Genomic DNA, 20,531 nt, shown 5'->3' with positions numbered 1-20,531 from the left:
ATTGCCTCTACCGAGTCAGACCACAGGTCCATCAAGCCCAGCAGTCCGCTCCCGCTGCGGCCCCCCAGGTCAAATGACCTGTAAGTCATCTATTACTCTAAAGCATTCCGTATTGCATAGTATTGCATAGTACCCCTCTATCCCCTTTTCCTTCAGTGTATTTGTACACAGAGAGGAAATTTTATGGACAGTTTTGTTCCTCTTACCCAATAGAAGTCCAAAAGAGGAAGGGAATAAAATATCAAAACACAAAAAGTATCCCTCCCCCCCCTAGAAGAAGCACACTATATGCAGAGCTTATTTATTCAGAAAGAAAGATTATTTTTACAAGATTAATCAGTTTACAACCAAATGTCAAATTATACCCTAGTGTTTTTTTTCTCCAATTTCTTGATATAACACCCAATAAATATTTACTTTATTTAATAAATTTTAGTATTAAATCACAATCCTCTCTTCTGCATTTAGAGCATTTTTATAATTGAGATTATCAATAACCCTGCAACCAAAAATGATGCATAGGTTCAACTTTTTTTCTGGCAGGAATATACAAATTGTTACACAGGTACAGTATATACACAAGATTCTTGGGCTTGGATTTCAGATACTTCGTCTTCTAATTATTACCCACATGTGCAAACATCCTTGACCATTCTGATTCCTCTCCAACACACATTAGAAAGAGCCATCTTCCTAATTACCTCCTTTGCAGCTTGATGCTAGTATGTTTAAAGATTTCTGTCTGACAGACATTCTATAATTTAAAAACATACATTCTTTACCTTCTGTAACTGTAAATGCATCTTTTATGTACAACTTATGCTACCATCTTCATATTGCAACCATCATTCACCAGCACCGTTTCTTATGTTCCTCCTATCTACAAGCAACTCAGATTCTCCTTCCTTTGTACTAATTCAAGACACTGGAAGCCTCACAACATGGCAGGTGTTGAAAAGTGAGATATCCTCAGTACATGCTAACATGAAAATCTTTAATAGTAGGTACCAACAAAGGAAAAGAGAAAACTCAGAACTAGAATTCCACTGTTCCCAAATGAATGCTGCTGCTTTAATTCTTTAATCTATTTATACATGTCTGTGCAATGTATGTATATAGAAGGGCTTGATTAATTCCTGAAACTGTACCAGTATTCAATTCAGTTTCATCAGGGGGAACAACCCTTTTCTCTAACCCTGGTCTTTAAAATCAATCTTTCTTGCCACAATCTGTAACACCGTGTCAGAACCATATGTAGTAAAAGCCCCGTTACAACACATTAATAGCACTTACTTGGTTGATTTTAGGTAGAGATGCAGCACCCACCAAAAAGGTGAGATCAGCAGCACATAAAACCTGTGAATTGTTGTTTTTATGCTACATATGAGGGAAAAAAAGGTAATTTGTGTCACAAACCATGAAGGACACAGCTACCAAAAGTCTGCAAACTACATGTGAAGAAGAAATGGGAGTCTGGAGGAAGATTTATGATTCCTGTACTTACTGTATGAATGAAAGACAGACATTCTAGAATCCTGAGGAAATCTTACTTGCATTTTAAATAAATACCTTCTTCGCTCTGCTTTGGCATCACTGCAGATAATATCTCCCTACTTAGTAACATATGATATAAAGGAAAGTGAAAGATCTGAGGAAAGGGCTCAGTTCCAGATCCTGGGGCTTGTCTCAGAAGTGAAATCACTTTTCAGAAACAGAGGAGCAATGGACAGAATGGAAGACAGAGATGATCTGGGGTGATTCATTCTCTTTCCAGGCTGATAACCGATTTCCAGCTTTGTTTGAAACTTGGTTAAATAACCATAATCCTGACCTCATCGTTGTCATCTGCACGGTAAAAGAAAGGAATACAGGGGTTCTCTAGCAGAGTGCTCTGCCTCTCCTGGGGACTCTGCATTTCTCGAAGCAGCTGCATGATTTGTTTAGCAGTAGGATCTTCTGGACCTGGCTGGGGGTTTCTGCTTCTGGCAGGTGTGGTGTGGGATCTCAGGATGGCTTCCTCTTGCTCTGTCTCTTCCAATAAACTGACCTGTGGCATTTCTGTAGAGAACAGAGTTCATTGTTCACAATGAAGGTGACTCAATATTTCAATACAACATCATAGGAGTTATTTCTGGTTTTCTTTCCACCCCTATACAAACCCAGTTCTGTGGTACAGTGCCTTGCTTAGAGTGAAAGAATTCAATTGCCCTTGTGTGCTCACCTTCTCCGTCAGTGGCATTCAATTCCATGGGTTTCTCTGCATCACCTTCAATAGATAACACACTTGGATTCATTGTAGCTGTCATAAACTTGTTATACCATTCGTTCCTCTCCATGACCAAACGCATCACAAGTTCTTGTAGCTCTGTCAACTTCACCTGTAGTTAGACAAATATATGGGATAAATACAGAGAATCCCTAAATGGAAAGAGGATGGTATCAAAACAAAGCTAAAGGATAAAGGTAATGGAATTTGATATGCCACCTTTCTGTGGTATAATCAAAGTGGTTTACATTTATTATACTAAACCCTCAATTCATGCAATTATACCATTAAATCTTTTTTTTTACTTTTTAAGGATCTTCAGAAATAGCGCAGTAAAGCTTCATTAATATGCTTTATGAAGTGCTGCAGAGATCGTCATACATCCTTAAATTTTATTCTTATCTTTGCTTTATTGTGCTTTTTGTGCTATTCTTTATATAAATAGATTTAAAAATCACTTATCTTTTATATTCAACTTAGTAGACCCGGGGACTTCTGTCGACATGCTTCACCATTCTGGCTGTATCAAGGCTGTTCCCATATATTAATGCACAACCGCATTTGTCCCGTCCTATCTCTAGGGTTATTTATATAAAGAATAACACGAAAAGCATAATAAAGCACAAAATAGAGCAAAGATAAGAATAAAATTTAAGGATGTATGACGATCTCTGCAGCACTTCATAAAGCATATTAATGAAGCTTTACTGCACTATTTTCAAAGATCCTTAAAAAATAAAAAAAAGATTGACTGGTATAATTGCATGAATTGAGAGTTTAGTATTAGATTGTAATGCAATTAGAAAATTGAATGCCAAAACCTTTGACTTACACTTATTATATGCATGGAATTTTCTCTGTCCCTTATGGGCTCACAATCTAAGTACTGTGCCTGGGGTAATGGAGGGTTAAGTGACCTGCCCAGAGTCACAAGCAGCTGCAGTTGGAATTCAACCTAGTTCCTCAGCCCACTGCACTAACCACTATGCTACTCCCCTGCTCCAAGGCTGCTGATGTGTTATGATGGGAAGAAATGGGATGGCAATGCCAGCAGTGGGGAATTAAAGCCAGTGCTGGGCAGACTTCTACAGTTTCTGCCTGTATATGGCAATACAAATTAGGACGGGCTAGAGTAGGCTTCAATGGAAACTCCAATAGATCAGAAGTAAGGCCAGTCAGTACTGGGCAGATTTCTACAGTCAAAGCAAGATCAATTATATGTATTTATACCGCATTCACATCATATGTTAAGAGTGTGGGTACTGTGCATCTCAGCGAGGGAGAGAAATGCATCTTAAAGATGAATTTAGCAAGTGAAATGTTAGCAATATTGTTGGATTGTGAGTTTAATCAGGAATTGACAATGAATGTGACTGCTGGCCAGACTGGATGGACCATACAGATCTTTATCTGCTGTCATTTACTATGTTACAAATTAAGAGGCACAAATCCTTGGAAAACCCTCCAGCTCCACCGTGACATCACAGGTAAAGAAACACATGGCCTGCAAAAAGCCAGTTCCTATACAATTTCTCTTCCTTCATTCCCCATTTCTTTTAACATTAAACTTTTATACCTACATGAACTTGTTTGTGCCATAAGCAGAAACCAGTTGCAGGCTTCCAACAATGCATGTTCGGGAAGAAGTAATCCAATGAAGATGCCACTTACCTCTGAGCTGTGGAAGAGCACAAAGCAAGTAAAACATGCTTTACCTTCATCTCCTCCTTGTCTTGGGCTAGTCTGCTAATATACTCTTCCTTATCCCGGTGACGCTGCTTTAGAATTGCTCTCTGGCTTTGGTATAGTGCAATGTATTCTCCTAGGAAACGATATACAAGATCTTTTAGATGCAACAAGCTTCAGTTTAAAAAAAAAGATTTAAAAAAAAACAGCAATTAAAGAGCCGACAGCATGCCTGCAATTTACTACAGGGAAAAGAATCTACCAAGAATACAAAGAGTATGTTCATATAACACTCAAAACCAGTTACAAAACACAGGCACCTAATTGGTGAAGCAGAACAATGAAAAGTCACCGGTATGACACATTCACCTTGCAAGGGAGAGCAGAGTTACACTAATCTAACATGGTGAGAGTGAAATTGGTTACTTGCAATAGAGGTTCACTGTAGACAGTAGGGGAGCGCAACTAGTTATGTCATCCTGATGGATCAGATGTTCACTCCTTTAGAGCCCAGAGAACTTTTTAAGATTTTCAAGGGCAAAGGTTCCTCTCCTCAATCAATGCTAAAAACTACCAGGCCTTCAACTGAGAGAGGAAGGAAGAATGAAAAGTGTGGCTACATTTCCAGGCTATCTTCAAAGAAAGCAGTTACTTATCTCCAGCAGGTGTTCTCTGAGGACAGCAAGATAAATATGTGGATGATGTCATCCAATGGAGCCCGCATGGGAATGCTCTCCAGTTTGGCACCTTGTTTACCACTTTTTAGAACATTGCACCTTGCTGTCTGATACTATCATGTGGAACCTAGCCAATCAAATTTTTAAGCTAATAGAATTCAATTCCAATAGGAGAGAGTATAAAAGGCTATTTATCCTATCATCTTTGGAGAACACCTGCTATAGTTAAGTAACTTTGCTTTCTCTGACAAAATACAGAATATAATGCCAAGTGAGTTAAGAGAAAACAGAGGGATGCAGAATCCAAAGACTGGGACCAATATGATTTGGAAAATAAAATTATCAGACAACACAAAGGTAGAAAAAATTATTTTCTATTTTGTGAATGTGTTAGATTTGAACTGTACATCTTGCCAGAGCTGGTATTAGACATGGCTGGGGCCCAGGACAGAAAATTGGGAGTGATATTGACGACATGGGTCAATGACTGGTTAAGCAGTAGAATCCAGAGGGTAGTGGTTAACGGTACCCCCTCCAATACATCGGAGGTGACCAGTGGAGTGCCACAGGGATCGGTCTTGGGACCAATCCTTTTCAACATATACATAAGAGACCTGACTCAAGGGCTTCAAGGTAAAATAACACTATTTGCCGACGACGCCAAACTATGCAACATAGTAGATAACAGCACCTTGCCCGACAGTATGGAACAGGACCTGCTCTTATTGGAACATTGGTCCTCGACTTGGCAGCTAGGCTTCAATGCCAAAAAACCCGTGCAGAACTTACACTCTGAATGGTGAGACCTTAGCTAGGACTAGGGCAGAACGTGATTTGGGAGTAATCATTAGTGAAGACATGAAAACTGCCAAGCAGGTGGAGAAAGCTGCATCCAAGGCTAGACAAATGGTGGGATGCATCCGTAGAGGTTTCATCAGCCGGAGGCCCAAAGTCATAATGCCCCTGTACAGATCCATGGTGAGACCTCATCTTGAATATTGTGTTCAATTCTGGAGACCACATTATCAAAAAGATGTGCGGAGAATTGAGTCGGTTCAGCGAATGACCACCAGGATGGTCTCGGGACTCAAGAACCTCCCATATGAGGAAAGACTGAATAAACTGCAACTATACTCGCTCGAGGAACGTAGAGAGGGGGAACATGATTGAGACTTTTAAATATATCACGGGCCGCATCGAGGTGGAAGACGATATCTTCTTTCTTAAAGGACCTTCAACCACAAGAGGTCATCCGCTGAAAATCAAAGGCGGGCAATTTCATGGCGATGCCAGGAAGTATTTCTTCACCGAAAGGGTAGTCGAACATTGGAATGAACTTCCATTGCAGGTGATTAACGCCAGCAGCGTGCTCAATTTCAAAAAGAAATGGGATATGTATGTGGGATCTCTAGCCGGGTGAAGTCTGGGGGTGGGTCATTAGCTTGGGCAGACTTGATGGGCTACAGCCCTTTTCTGCCGTCATATTCTTATTTCTAATCTTAATGTATATTTTCTGTAAACCGCTTAGAACCTAACGGATGTAGCGGTATATAAGAAATAAATTACATTACATTACATTACCCCAAAGTCAATTAAAAGGCTGGCTGAATCACCTTCAGCTTCTGGCAGGCTTGGGGATCTCTCTGGCTAGTGAGCTAAGAACAACTGCCCTAGTGGCACCCTCTTAACACCATCCCTGACATATGCCATATTATTTATATTTTGCATAGGAAGAAATGTTTGTCTTGTTTCTCTAGTACTGTACTACATGCAAGAGGTTTATAGTTTGTGGTGAGTTATTCTGTATTTAGCATTTGTGTTCTATGTGTGAGACTGGGGTATTGTATTAGCATGAATTTTTTATGTAATATTTAGGGCACTGTATTTTCATAAGTAGGATCCTTGTTTTGGAAGTTAGTGCTGGTTTATGCTTATTTACAGGAATTATGTGTTTGTCGTATTTTCTTTTAGTTTAAATCATATTTATTAAAGATTAGTACATAAGAATACAAATATTAACCAAAAACATTTGTATATCAACCATAGACAGAACAGTCAACTACAGATAGCAATTATCTGCATCAACAAGAGTTTACAAACTACCCACATTCTCCAACCCTTCCACCCTACCGACCTCTCTCCCACCCATCTCTCGAGCTATCCCAAATTCCCATTTCTCCATCCTCCCTGCAAAAAAGAAAAAATCAAGGTTCCCACCCCAATCTAGAAGCCTCAAGGGAACTGGGCTCTTACATTCTCCCTTGAGGTAACCATACCCATACCCCCACCTCAACCCTCAGCAAGAAAGACAAACATAGCATCTCCCGTTCCTCCTACCCAATATACAACACTGGACTACAATGTGCTAAGTAATAAATTAAGAACAAACAAAACGAACTGCAGATGTGTACAAGATGCAGGCAAAATTTATTGTGACAAATATATATGAAAACCTTATTACCAAACAAGGGACCTGACACGGTCCGTGTTTCGGACAAACCTTCGTCGGGGGTCCAAGGTAAAAAAGGGATTGAGATGCTTTACCGTAGTTGGCGATTCTCGGCGCATCGGATATTTTGGTTTATGATAGTCTATTCTACAATTTTTGTGGCATATTTTTCAATCCCTTTTTTACCTTGGACCCCCGACGGTTTGTCCGAAACACGGACCGTGTCGGGTCCCTTGTTTGGTAATAAGGTTTTCATATATATTTGTCACAATAAATTTTGCCTGCATCTTGTACACATCTGCAGTTCGTTTTGTTTGTTCCTGGTTGGTGTTTTTTCTGCAGACAAGGTTGGAACCCTCCTTCCTTTTTTGTTGCTAAGTAATAAATTAAGACCTCTTGAACATAGAGAATGTATATAAGGGTTCCAGGTACTTAAAAAAACATTTTCTACGTTTTGGATAACCTTCCACTGCCCTGGTTTCTCAAGTGGCTAAAACATGGACTTGATTTCTCCAATGCTAGTAAGAGGAGGGCTGCACAGAAGTCCAACTTTACAGTATACACTTCCAAGCTAGAAGGCTAAGATTACGGCACAGTAAAGTACCCCCTTTTGGCAGGTTCCTAAAAGCCCCCGACATATCTAGCACTAATTGTTGCACTGAATCAGTCACCCTTCCACCCAATAGAGTTCGAATACTTAATTATTTTCATCCAAAATCTTTGCACCTTCTAGCAGGTCCAAAAGGAATGGATAAAGGGATTAGGCTCTCTATTACACTTTAAACATAATGGGGCAAGAATATTCCCTACCTTAAATAACTTTATCTGAATAAAATAAGATCAAAAAAGTACCTGAAAATAACACTCCCGCAGGCTAGCCCCCGCTGGTATGCTGGTAATGTTGCAACCTGAATCCCAATGAGTTAGAGGGAAAAGAAGATCCCTCTCCCAATTCAATTTGAGGGGTTGGAAATCAGTACGTGTCTCCAAAAGCCATAAAGCCCTATGATGTGCCGAAAAGGAAGTACTAAATTCAGCCACATTAAGAAAAAAAGCTCGAATTTTACTGCCCATTATGATGGTTCAGCTCAGTCCTCGACAAGGAACAAACATAATGTTTAAGTTTGGCAGTAAGCAAAAACATCCTCTCTATGGTGTCCTAAAGATACTCACAAGGTCTATAAGGGATGAAACGCCTCCTCTGCAGTTAAAGAATGTTCCAGACACCCATATCTTTGTTTCTTCCAAGCTACAAACACCCAATTATCAAGCCCAGGCTGAAACAGGGGGGTCCCCCTAAGTGGTAATAAATCTGTAAGCTGTGGGTTACTGTCCAAATGCTTCATAATAATTCTCCACCCATCTCTGAGAGCTTGAAGCAATATATTAGACCTAAATTCTATAGGAAGGTGCTTGGAGGGCATATGCAGCAACGCTGACAAACTATAGGGGGCATAAAAGGCCATCCTCCAATTGAACTGGAGTAAACTGTTGCTTATTTAATATCCAATCTTTCAAGTGCCTTAACAAGTAAGCAAGATTAAACAGCCCGAAATGGGGAAGACCCAACCCCCCATATCTCCAATGACCTATCAGAAAAGCGTATTTCAACTTCGGTTTCTGACCTGCCCAACAGAACTGGGAAAGGACGCGTTCCAGATTCAGAAGATCTTTCTGCAATAAATGAATCGGCAGCGTTTATAGCCACTTCAGAAAGATTATCATCTTAATCAAGGCAATTCTACCTATGAGAGACAATGGCAGATCTTCCACCTGGACTTTCATCAAATCCATCAAATAAAACATATTCAATGGATGCAACTGCCTAGACTCCATGGACAGTCTAATTCCCAAGTAGTGAAAGGACTCTGTGGCTCAGGGAAGAGGAAAGCCAGACCCCCCCCCCCCATGTTGCTTAAGATTGTCCGATGATGGTAAAGCCTCTGACTTAGAAAAATTAATGCGGAGTCCTGCAAAATCTCCATATTCCTTAAGTTTTCTTTTTAAAATATTATATACTAATCACAATTAAAGTGATTAAAATTTTTTATTTTCCTGCAGCCCTAATAAATATAATTAAAACACAGAATCCTAAAGGATACAATTAAAATCCCTTACAAACTCTCATGTACATACTTGTAAAACAACCAAACTTAAAAAAAGTGTTAAGAGAATTAAATCATATATAGAGGCATATTACATCCTAATATGATAGCCTTAAAATAGCCCAGACAGTATCACTCTTGATACAGAAGCAGAGCTACAAGTCCAGCTGTAAAAATGCATCTCAAACTGTGTTTTACCTTTAAACAATTTTACTGAACAAATGAAGAGAAATACTCATATTAGTACATAATTTCCAGCAAGTCCAATCCACATCATTCCCATCCTTCCCTTCAATTTGTCAAATTGTCCTATTACATCTTCCTCCATCTTCTCTTAACTCTTTTTCCAATGTTTTCTCTCTTGTTCCTTTCAGTTTTCTTCAGTTTATTTTTTTTTCTGCCTCTCTGCCCAAATTTAATTCATTCTTACTCTCCAGTTTTCAATTTCACTTTTTTTTTTTTTTATACTGTATCTTCCTACAGTTTTTCATCTCTTTCCCTCACCCTGGCTCTCCTATTCCCCTTTCTTATTTCCCAGTCTTTCACCAATTCTTTCTCTCCCCATCCTTCAATCCAGCATTTCTCCTCTTTCTGCAACTAGAAGCCCCAGTCCTCAAATACATGTTGTACTCCTGTTCCAGGGCCGTTTTAAGACTATTACACAAGGATGTTGATATTCAGCCTCTTTTGTAAATGGTTTGTAAACTGCAGGGTAAGTTAACCCCAAATAATTAAGGGTGGGAGGAGCATTACTGAGCTTGAGATCACTCTTGCCTCCTGGTTCACTGGTAAGCACTCCTGCAAGCATTAATGGTTTTTGGAACTGTATTTGCCTCACTGAAACGTCCCCTTAAGAAGGCTTCAAAGAAGCCCAAGGGCCAGCAGCTCTCTCTAAATACTTTGGTCCTGCTGGATTACTGAGAAAGTATTTAGCCCTTTGCTAATGGAAGTCCAGAGGGTACCAAGAGGGCCTCACTGCAGTGACAAACTGTGGTGCTTTTATTCTCACCCCAATTTGTTGTTGTTCATTTCTCTATTTTTTTTAAACTTTAACTTTGTGAAGGAAGGAGAAATTAGGTTCTTACCTGCTAATTTACTTTCTTTTAGCTTCTCCAGACCAGTAGAGGTTAACTTTACGAATGGGTATATATCTAATCATGACCAGCAGGTGGAGACTGAAAACAAAACTTTGGGACAGTATATACTATCCTCCCTTCTCTATTTCCCTCAGTCTGCCGAATAGCCAAGCAGAACCAAGAACTGGAAAACAGGAAGAAAACAATACTCCGAACAGGAGTAACAAATAACATACCCAAATGCTGTTGGAAAATGCAGAGGAGAAATACCCGAAGGAAAATGTCCCCACAGCTCGCCAGCTAAGCCAGCCGAGCCACAGCCGCTGTTCTTTAATTCTCCCCGGCCCTAGAAAAATACTAGAACCCGCAGCAAAAAACAAAAACTGCCCGCGAAAACAGCCCCAACAACAACAACAACAGACAGGGTGGGGACCTCTACTGGTCTGGAGAAGCTAAAAGAAAGTAAATTAGCAGGTAAGAACCTAATTTCTCCTTCTTTAGCACTCTCCAGACCAGTAGAGGTTAACTTTACGAATGAGACGTACCAAAGCAGTCCCTCTCACGGGCGGGACCCCCGAAGGGCCGATACCAGAACACGCTCACCGAACACCGCGTCCCGACGCGCCTGAACATCTACCCGATAATGTCTAACAAATGAATGCAAGGAGGACCAAACCGCAGCCTTACAAATATCCACCGGAGGCACGAGCGACGACTCAGCCCAAGAAGCCGCCTGACCCCGAGTGGAATGAGCCTTGAGAAACTCTGGAACAGGCTGCTGTTTCAGAAGATAAGCGGAAGCAATCGTCTCCTTGATCCAGCGCGCAATAGTAGCCTTAGAAGCGCCAGCTCCCCGACGAGGACCAGCCAGGAGGACAAAGAGATGATCGGACTTCCGGAATTCCTGGGTCCGCTGCACATAAGAACGAAGGACCCGACCGACATCCAACTTGCGCAGCTGCCGTTGCGCAGAAGAGCCCTCCCGACCACCCAAGACCGGGAGAACCACCGATTGATTGACATGAAAAGGAGAAACAACCTTCGGCAGAAAGGAAGGAACAGGCCGCAAGACGACCCGCTCCCTAGAAAACTCCAAGAAGGAAGCCCTACAAGAGAAAGCCTGCAGCTCAGAAACACGCCTAGCAGAAGTAATGGCCACCAAAAAGACCGCCTTCAAAGTAAGGTCCTTCAAAGAACAGTCGTCCAAGGGCTCGAAAGGCGGACGCACCAAAACAGAGAGAACCCGATTAAGATCCCAAGAGGGAACCGAGGGCCGTAGGGGAGGCCTAAGCAACTTGGCCGCCCGCAGAAACCGAATCACATCAGGAAGAGCCGATAAACGCTGACCTGACACCAACCCTCGAAAGGCCGACAGGGCCGCAAGATGAACCCGGAGAGAAGACCAAGCCAGGCCTCTATCCAGGCCATCCTGCAAGAACTCTAGAATGTTAGGCAGAGAAGCGCGAAAAGAGGTCACTCCCCGCGCCCGACACCATTCCTCAAAGAGACACCAAACCCGCACATAAGCCCGAGAGGTAGAAAGCCTCCGGGACCCCAAAAGTGTAGAGATCACCTTGTCTGAATATCCCTTCTTGCTAAGGCGACCCCTTTCAAGAGCCACGCCGTAAGACAGAAGGGAGACGGGTCGAACATGGGAATGGGACCCTGCATCAGAAGGTCGTCCGAGAGAGGCAGAGGAAGAGGAACCGCCACCAGGTGCCTCCCCAGATCCGCATACCACGGACGTCGAGGCCAATCCGGAGCCACCAGCACCACCAAACCCGGATGGTGAACAATGCGAAGAAGCACTCTGCCCACCAGCGGCCAAGGAGGGAACACATACAACAGCCCCTCCGTTGGCCACGGCTGGACCAGAGCATCCAGACCCTCGGCCAGCCCGTCCCTGCGACGACTGAAGAAGCGGGGCACTTTGGCGTTGCCACTCGTGGCCATCAGGTCCATCAGGGGCTGCCCCCAAGCTTGCACTATCAACCGAAACGCTCCGGCGCCGAGAAACCACTCTCCTGGATCCAGGAAGTGACGACTGAGGAAGTCTGCCTGAACATTTTCTACCCCGGCTATATGAGAAGCCGAGAGGTCCAGAAGATGGGACTCCGCCCAAACCATGAGCCGAGCCGCCTCCTGCGCCCCAAGAGTGCTTTTGGTGCCCCCCTGACGATTGACATAAGCCACCGCCGTGGCAATGTCCGACAGGACTCTGACCAACTTGCCCAGCAAAAGGGAGTGGAAAGCTAACAGCGCCAGCCTGACCGCTCTGGTCTCCAACACGTTGATCGACCAGGAGGCCTCCTCCGCGGACCAGGTGCCCCGAACTGAGTGGCCCATAAACTGAGCCCCCCAATCGAGGAGACTCGCATCCGTAAGGAGCACCGTCCACTGCGGGAGATCCAGACCCACCCCCTGAACCAGGTGAGGGGTCCGGAGCCACCAGCGCAGACTGCAGCGCGCCAAGCCTCGCAGGGGAACCGGAACATCCAAATCTTGCCTCCGGGGAGACCACCTCCGGAGCAGAGCATACTGAAGAGGACGCATGTGGGCCCGCGCCCACCTCACCACGTCCAGGGACGCCGCCATTGACCCCAGGACTTGGAGGAAATCTCGCGCCCGAGAACCCCGGGACGCCAAAAGCAGGCGAATCTGAGATTGCAATTTGCTCACCCGGGCCTCTGGAAGGAAGACCTTCCCCAAGGAGGTGTCGAACATAACCCCAAGGCACTCCAGACGCTGAGCCGGGACCAACCGACTCTTGGAAAGGTTGACCACCCAGCCCAGCGACCGGAGAAACACCACCACCCGAGCCGTAACCCGGGAGCTCTCCTGCAACGACTTTGCCCGAATCAACCAGTCGTCCAGGTAGGGGTGAACCAGGATGCCCACCGACCGCAAGGCTGCCGCGACGACCACCATTACCGTGGTGAGCGTCCGAGGAGCCGTGGCCAGACCAAAGGGAAGCGCACAGAACTGAAAGTGCCGCCCCAAGATCGCAAAGCGAAGGAAGCGCTGATGAGAGGCCCGAATTGGAACCTGCAAGTAGGCCTCCGTCAGATCGAGAGACGTAAGAAACTCCCCCGGCTGAACCGCCAGAAAGACCGACCGCAGCGTTTCCATGCGGAAAGACGGAATCTTGAGAGCTCTGTTGACCCCTTTCAAATCCAGGATGGGCCGAAAGGTCCCCTCCTTTATGGCCACCACAAAGTAAATGGAGTACCTGCCGGTGCCCCACTCCGTAGGGGGCACCGGCACCACTGCCTCGAGATCTAGCAAACGCTGAAGGGTCTGACGAAAAACCTGCGTCTTCCATGGAGTCTGACATGGAGAAGCGAGGAAAAGGTCCGGCAGAGAGCGGGTAAACTCCAGAGCGTAACCGTCCCGCACCACCTCAAGAACCCACTGATCGGACGCGATCTCGGCCCATTTGGGGAAAAAATTGCGCAGCCGGGCCCCTACCGGAACCAAAGGGGGCGCCGGCAAGGAGTCATTGCGCAGGACGGGAAGCGGGGGAACCGGCGGAGGGATTCCCTGCCCCCCGACGGGCCCCCCGAAAGGGCTGCATGCGCTGGAAGAACCGACCCCGGGAAAAACCCTGAGCCGGGAAAGAAGCAGCCCCACGCCCCGGGCGTTTCTTGCGAAATTCCCGCAAACGCCCCCGGGCAGCCCCACACCTAGACGCAGGGCGGGCACGGTCCTCAGGCAGACGGGGCACCTTCGAGTCCATCAGAGTCTGAATCAACTCATCTAATTCCTCTCCAAACAAAAAGACCCCCTAAAGGGAACTTTAGTAAACTTAGCTTTGGACGCAGAATCCGCCGCCCAAGCGCGCAGCCACAAAATACGCCGCGCGGCCACGCCATAGACTTAGCCAAAATCCGCACCAAGTCATAAAGAGCAGCTGAGAGGAACGAGGCAGCCATCGCAATCTTCGCTACCTCCTGATCCACTAGAGACCAGTCATCAGACTCCCGATCCAGGACACGCTCAGCCCACCGAAACACGGCGCGAGCGACTAGCTCCCCACAAATAGCCGCCTGGACCCCAAAGGCAGAGATATCAAAATCATACTTAAGAAGTGTCTCTAACGCACGCTCCTCCGAGACCCTAAGAGCAGAACCGTCCATAACAGGCACGGTATGCCGCTTAGGAAGTGCCGAGACCACCGCGTTCCCCATTGGCGAAATTAAGGTAGCCCTACCTCCCTCCGGGACGGGATACCCAAGAGCCAAGGCGCACACCAAACGAAACTGCGCCCATAGGCCACTGCGCCAACACAAAATCCCGCAAATCCTGACGCACAGGAAAAAAGCGGGAAACAGGACAGACCCCCTGAAGCAGAGGGGCCCCCATACACGGGGTCTCCGGCGGCGACACTGCAAAAATGCCGCACCAAGGAGACCTGCTACACAGGTCTAAAAGCTCATCCCTCTGAATAAAAAGCGCACCACGGACGCATCTGCTCTGGAAGACGGGAAACCCGCCGCCCCGCTGCCAACAGGCGTCCCCTCTAGAGGATCCTGGAAGCCCGCCAAAGCAGCCAGGTCCTCAACCAGGCCAACACGCTCCTCCGCCCACCAATTCACAATCCAAGCCCCCCCGCGGGCGCTTGGATGAGGGAGGAGGAAGAGGGGACGCCAAACGAAAAGAGGGAGGCAAAGCCATAGGGGGCGTGGAGGGAAACCCCCCCCGAAACCCCCCAGGCGCACGTGGGACCCCCAAAAGTCCGCACAAAGAAAGAAAATAAACTGGGGGCAAAAAACCCCTGGGGGTCCCCAGGGACTCCCTGCCCCAGCAGGGGTCCATGCTGAAACCTGCCCCTGTGTTCGCCATACAGGGGGAAGGTCACCTGAGGTTGCAGACAAAATGGAGGGGCCAGACAAAGAAAATGGCGAAGTTCCCGCCAAAAATGCTCCCTCCATGGCCTGTAGCGGCTGAGAAGACTGAACAGTCTCAGCCGCTAAGACAGGCAAGTCGGCATCAGCTGTCAAAAAATCAGCTGAGAGGGAATCCTTCGGGGAATCCCTCCGTGGGCGGTTGTGGAAGACCGGGCTTCCCCACTGCTCCAAGCCGACTCGCGAGGCACCATCGGCGGGGAGCTCTGGGCGCCTGCAGCCGCTGCCGACGGAGCTCCACCACCTCACCGACCCAAACCGCCGAGTTCAGGCCGGCCGCGAGTGCCTCGCGGCTGGACTCAATTGTGTCCTACTCCCCCGGAGAAGGGCACAATTGCTCCATACGCGACCTAGCTATAAAAAAGTGCCGGTTACATGAAAAAATACAGTAAAATACAGTTTTCTTAAAGGGAAACAACCCTTCAGACCAGCACTACCTCAGGATTTTTTTTTTTTTTTTTTTACAGAACAGACTCCACAGGCTCTCAAAGCAATATGCCTTGCTTGACTTAGGGGGCAAGGCTTACTGCTGAGGCTCCTCTAAAAAAATGTGGGGAGGTGGAGGAAGTGGGGGGAGGGACCCCGCTCGTGACCCGCCGGGTTTGACACCCCCGAGGTCGGACGAACCCCCAAACAGGGCCCGACCAAGCTCCGTCCGGCCAAAAACAGGGACAATAAACCCCTAAACAAATTCCAACAGCCCTACCAAGAGAGATGGGTACAGATCACTCAACACCTGCTGGAGACTGAAAGAAGACTGAGGGAAATAGAGAAGGGAGGATAGTATATACTGTCCCAAAGTTTTGTTTTCAGTCTCCACCTGCTGGTCATGATTAGATATATACCCATTCGTAAAGTTAACCTCTACTGGTCTGGAGAGTGCTAAAGAATGTAGAATTTGCATGCCAAGCCTGGCAAATGTACACTGAGGAGAAATTGGGAGCTGCTCAGCTGGGGAATTCCCCCCACATGCCCATGGAGACCTTCCAGGATTTTCTGGGCTCTAAGAGAATGAACATTTGAATCTGGATCATCAAATGTGTCTGAATTTCCTCCTTCCAACAGACAGTCACAGTTACTCTTTGGCAGGATAGGAAAAGCCCCCTTTGTTGTTACTCATTGGCAGGATACAAAAAGCCTCCTTTGCTAGTAATTTCTTACCAATTGTATCGGTTTCTCCTGACAGCTGTATGCATCGATGTTCCAGTTCTTCTACACGCTCTTTCAAATCTGCTTTTTCCTGCATCAGCACAGTGAATCGGGACTAAAAAAACAAAGATCCATTAGCAGCAACTTCTTACCCTCTGCAGAATCCTTTTCAGTAAAGGAAAGTGGCCTCTTCCAGGGCAACCTGTGAGAAACAGCGCTAATGCTACCAATGATCACGAATATTCGGTCTTTACAAACACACAGCAGGGTACTCTCACTGTAGGCTGTGGAGTATTAGGTGTCCAAGACAAATTTTCAGTCTCGTGCCTGCCCTTCCCTCCCCCATAATTAACTTTTAGGTCCTTCATGGCACTTCATTATACGCAAACTCCTCCTAAAATAATATGGGTAATTGGACTGATTGAAAACTGCCAACATTCTCTGTTGATAAAAGTACCTCCTGATTTTTGGAGTTTGTGTGGCTGTCAGAATCGATTTTGCTTTAACTAAAATAGTTCTCTGGTGACCTCAGAAGCTGCTGCCCTAGGCAACTGCCTTGGCTTGCCAAATGATTAGACTGGCCCTAACAGTACTGCAATCTAAACATGGGAAAAAATAGAAGAACACTACTTGCCTACTGCTCCAAATCCTCACTATTCAGTTTTTGAGAACCTTATGACCTTACATTACCCTCAAGTAAAAACAAAACAAAACAGGATAACCACCCTGCTCTCTGAATGCCTACCTGCAATTTTTCCATTGAAGACGTCAAAGCCTCATGAACTTCTACAGGGACAGTGTGTGCACTAGCACCTGCAAAAAACTTTGTTTTAGGACAAAGTCTGGATACAAATATTTCTACCCATGCACCCATACAGCCCACATACATATACACATACACACTCAGGAACTACCATATATAATGCCTTGCACCTTCTATAACAAAAAATATGCAACAAAGTACCCTGAAACTGCACATTTCATAGACCCACAAATACACTATCTGCACCCTTCATTCTTACAAATTGATATTTCGTTTAGTTACATAGGCCAGGATTCAATAAACCTCCAAACTGTACATGATCCATTTCCGTTTGCATGCCGGCCAACGAATTCAGTAAAGGACTGCATTCAAATGGGGATGATCGTTAGCACGCCCCCTACCCAGGGCCAGATCGATCCCCACTCATGTGCACACCCTGACAGTAGTGACAGAAGCAGCCTCCTGTCACTGCTGTCAGGGCTCAGCCCAGCCCAGATCTCTCTTTCCTGCTCTCAAACTCTCCTGCTCTCTGCCTCCGTTCCCTGCAGTGCAAGCCCGTGGTTTAAAAGTGGGCCTGCACTGCGGGGAACGGCGGCAGAGAGCAGGATAGTCCAACGAGCAGGGAAGAGAGATTGGGCACTGGCTCGACACATTGGCCCTGCTGACACCCCCCCCCCCCCTGGAGATAAAAGAAGGAGGGATACCAACTCCCTCCTGCCATCAGTGTCAAAAAAAAAATGCTGTGTGCATGCAGCATGGCCCCCCCATCTGGCCAATCAGGGACTTCCTTAGACTCCTCCTTAAGGAAGTCCTTGATTGGTTGAGGAGCCCGAGGTGCCTCAGCCCACTCCCCGTGTATCAGATGATGCGCCGGGGCGGGGCCTAAGGCTGCTATTGGGCGGCGGCTGGCTGGAAAGTAGGAGCAGGAGGACTTTCCTCCTGCTCCTGAAGATTTTGGAGCGGCGTAGGTGCAGGAAGAAAGTCCGGGCACCCCTCCTGCTCCCAAAGATGTTGAGAGCCTCCAAGGAGCAGGAGGGACCGGGCACCCCTCCTGCTCTCAACTATTTTAAAGGTACTGGGGTGGGCCGGGGCCAACTAGGGGTGGGAAGCCTAGGAGCAGGAGGGACTGAGCACCCCTCCTACTCCCTACTTTTTGGTGCAGCGGGTGGGCCGTGCCTGTCGGGAGGGGGGGGAAGGCGAAGGCCGTACCGGTTGGGGGGGAGGGGGGAGTGCCGTGCTGCATGCATACAGCATTTTGTTTTTTTTACACTGATGGCAGGAGGGAGTTGGTATCCCTCCTGCTTTTTTCTCCGGGGGGGAGGGGGAGGCATGTTTGTTTGGGGGGGGCACATTTTTTTGACAGGCCTGCCTGTTATTAATTTTTTTATGGGGCAGATATTTTGTGTGTGTGACACACGCAAAATATCTGTACCATGGAAAAAAATGAATAAAAAAGGCATGCAGGCCTGTCAAAAAACCTGCAGACCTGTCGGTAACTCAGTTACCAACAGGTCTGCAGCAGTCGGGTTTGTCAGTAGTAAAACCCAACTCAAAATAGCCAAGCAATTGTTAGTGAATCAATCACTTGGCTATTCTGCATAGGGTTTTACTAATTTGCACGGGAGGATTGGGATCGGATCGCTATAGGCCTTAGTGAATAGTGCAGGAGGGAAATTTGGTCGCAAAGGGCTCGCAAACCGATCGGTACACGATCGGTTTGCTTAATGAATCTAGCCCATAGTAACATAGTAAATGACAGCAGATAAAGACTTGCACAGTTTGTTCAGTCTGCCCAACAAAGTGGCCAGAGCTGTGTCTGTATTAGATAATTTTAATATCAATATCAATTGCATATTAAGTTATTGCCTTATATTATCATATCATATATCATGTCATAGATGTACCTATGAACGTTCATGTTCTTATTAAATGATGTTTCTATACTGTATTATTATATATGCTAAAATTTAATACAAATGATTAAACTGTAAACCGAAAAAAAGATGAACACTACCTTTTTGCCTTTATTTTTCAGCTACTTGTTTAGAGAACCATATCAGTTTTCTTTTTTTACATAAAGATCTGTTGCCTTTTTTATATCTCCTTTAAACTTGGACTATTGTCTATCTACTTCTCTTATGTCTGCCCTCCTGTATCGTCAGCTTTAGTCACGTACTTCACAGCGATAGCATGAGTGAAGTTGGGGCACAGATTACTTCTCTGAACCACATACGAGTTATTTACCTGCCTCCGTGGAGTAGAATGCTTGCTTCTGCCCTTGTTGGAGAGCTTCTATTTGTTGCAGAAGTCCTCGACATTGCCGCTTCTGTTCTGCCAGCTGCCTTTTGATTTCTTCTCGTTCACATTCCACTTTAGAGATGGTTGATGTCATGAAACTAACCTGAATGAAACAGAATCAGACAGTGACTGTCAAATGTGCAGGATGCAAGGGAAACAAGTTCAGTCAAATATCTTCTGATAAAGTGGAACAAAGGCTCACCATCTCGTCACGGTTTACTAAATCTTCTGGGATCAAGAAAGAGCTCTTTGATGTCTCTTCTGCTGCCATCTGTTCACTTTCAACTCCATCACCTATTAAGAGGATGAGAAAAATGCACTGATAAAGTAATACAAGACCCACTCAGTTCTGGACCAATCAGTCTGCACAGACAGTAGAGTATTGACATATACATACTTAAATCGATTCCTTGAACGCATGTGAGACACATCAGTGAGCCACCAAAGGACAGCAAATGACTGCTCAATTTTCTCAGTGGAGATAGATGAACAAGAGGCATGCCCAAGAGATCTGTACTAGGACTGGTTTAACATATTTATAACTAATCTGGAAATGGGAACATTGAATAAGCTGATCGCATTTACCTATGATACAAAATTAGTCAATAAGATACTGTAATGATTAATAAGACATATATAGCATTTATATTGAATACTGATTATTTAGTGTTTTTCCTTATGGAATATTATTGAGGGAAGGGAGGGTGAGTGGGTGGGATATGATAATTTAAATATTAAGAAGATTAATGTTGGTATATATGATATATGTTCGAAAGATAAGAAAGTAAAGGGGAGGGGGGATAAAGTTTTATTGTATCATTATTGATGTATTTCAAGTGATGTGATATATTACTATGTGATTTATTGTACACTTGTTATTTGAAAATAAAATGAATAAAGATTTAATAAAAAAAAACAAAATTAGTCAAACTTCTCAAATCACAAGTGGATTGTGACAAGTTAAGGGAGAACTTCGTAAAACTGGGAACCCAAATGGCAGATGAAATTTAATGTGGACAAGTGCAAAGCGATGTAGAAATGTGTAATTAAACTCTGGAATTTGTTGCCGAAGAATGTGGTGAAAGCAGTTATCCTAACTTTTTTTACCTATCTTCCTAAGAAGTCCATAAACCATTATTAAGATGAATGTGGGGAAAT

At 45.3% G+C, this 20,531-nt stretch overlaps 1 protein-coding gene across 6 annotated transcripts in view; it reads right to left on the bottom strand.

Moving 5' to 3' along the window:
* Window positions 1–287: 287 nt before the first annotated feature.
* GOLGA2 (golgin A2) overlaps window positions 288–20,531 on the bottom strand; it is a 126,859-nt gene continuing 106,615 nt past the window's right edge. For 3 of the 6 annotated variants that reach the window (XM_033960576.1, XM_033960578.1, XM_033960580.1), the window contains 7 exons: window positions 19,576–19,667; window positions 19,320–19,476; window positions 17,058–17,125; window positions 16,325–16,427; window positions 3,982–4,088; window positions 2,222–2,378; window positions 288–2,058 (listed from right to left, as the gene is read on the bottom strand). In XM_033960576.1, coding sequence (XP_033816467.1) covers window positions 1,811–2,058; window positions 2,222–2,378; window positions 3,982–4,088; window positions 16,325–16,427; window positions 17,058–17,125; window positions 19,320–19,476; window positions 19,576–19,667 — 932 coding nt within the window. In that variant the 3' untranslated portion in view covers window positions 288–1,810. The remainder of the gene's footprint in view (window positions 2,059–2,221; window positions 2,379–3,981; window positions 4,089–16,324; window positions 16,428–17,057; window positions 17,126–19,319; window positions 19,477–19,575; window positions 19,668–20,531) is intronic. The other 3 variants (XM_033960577.1, XM_033960579.1, XM_033960581.1) reach the window with 1 other exon arrangement.

This window comes from Geotrypetes seraphini, chromosome 10, assembly GCF_902459505.1.
Source record: "Geotrypetes seraphini chromosome 10, aGeoSer1.1, whole genome shotgun sequence".
Classification (NCBI taxonomy): domain Eukaryota; kingdom Metazoa; phylum Chordata; class Amphibia; order Gymnophiona; family Dermophiidae; genus Geotrypetes; species Geotrypetes seraphini.
The sequence above is the reverse complement of the archived record's forward strand: the minus strand, read 5'-3'. Positions and strand labels throughout refer to the sequence as shown.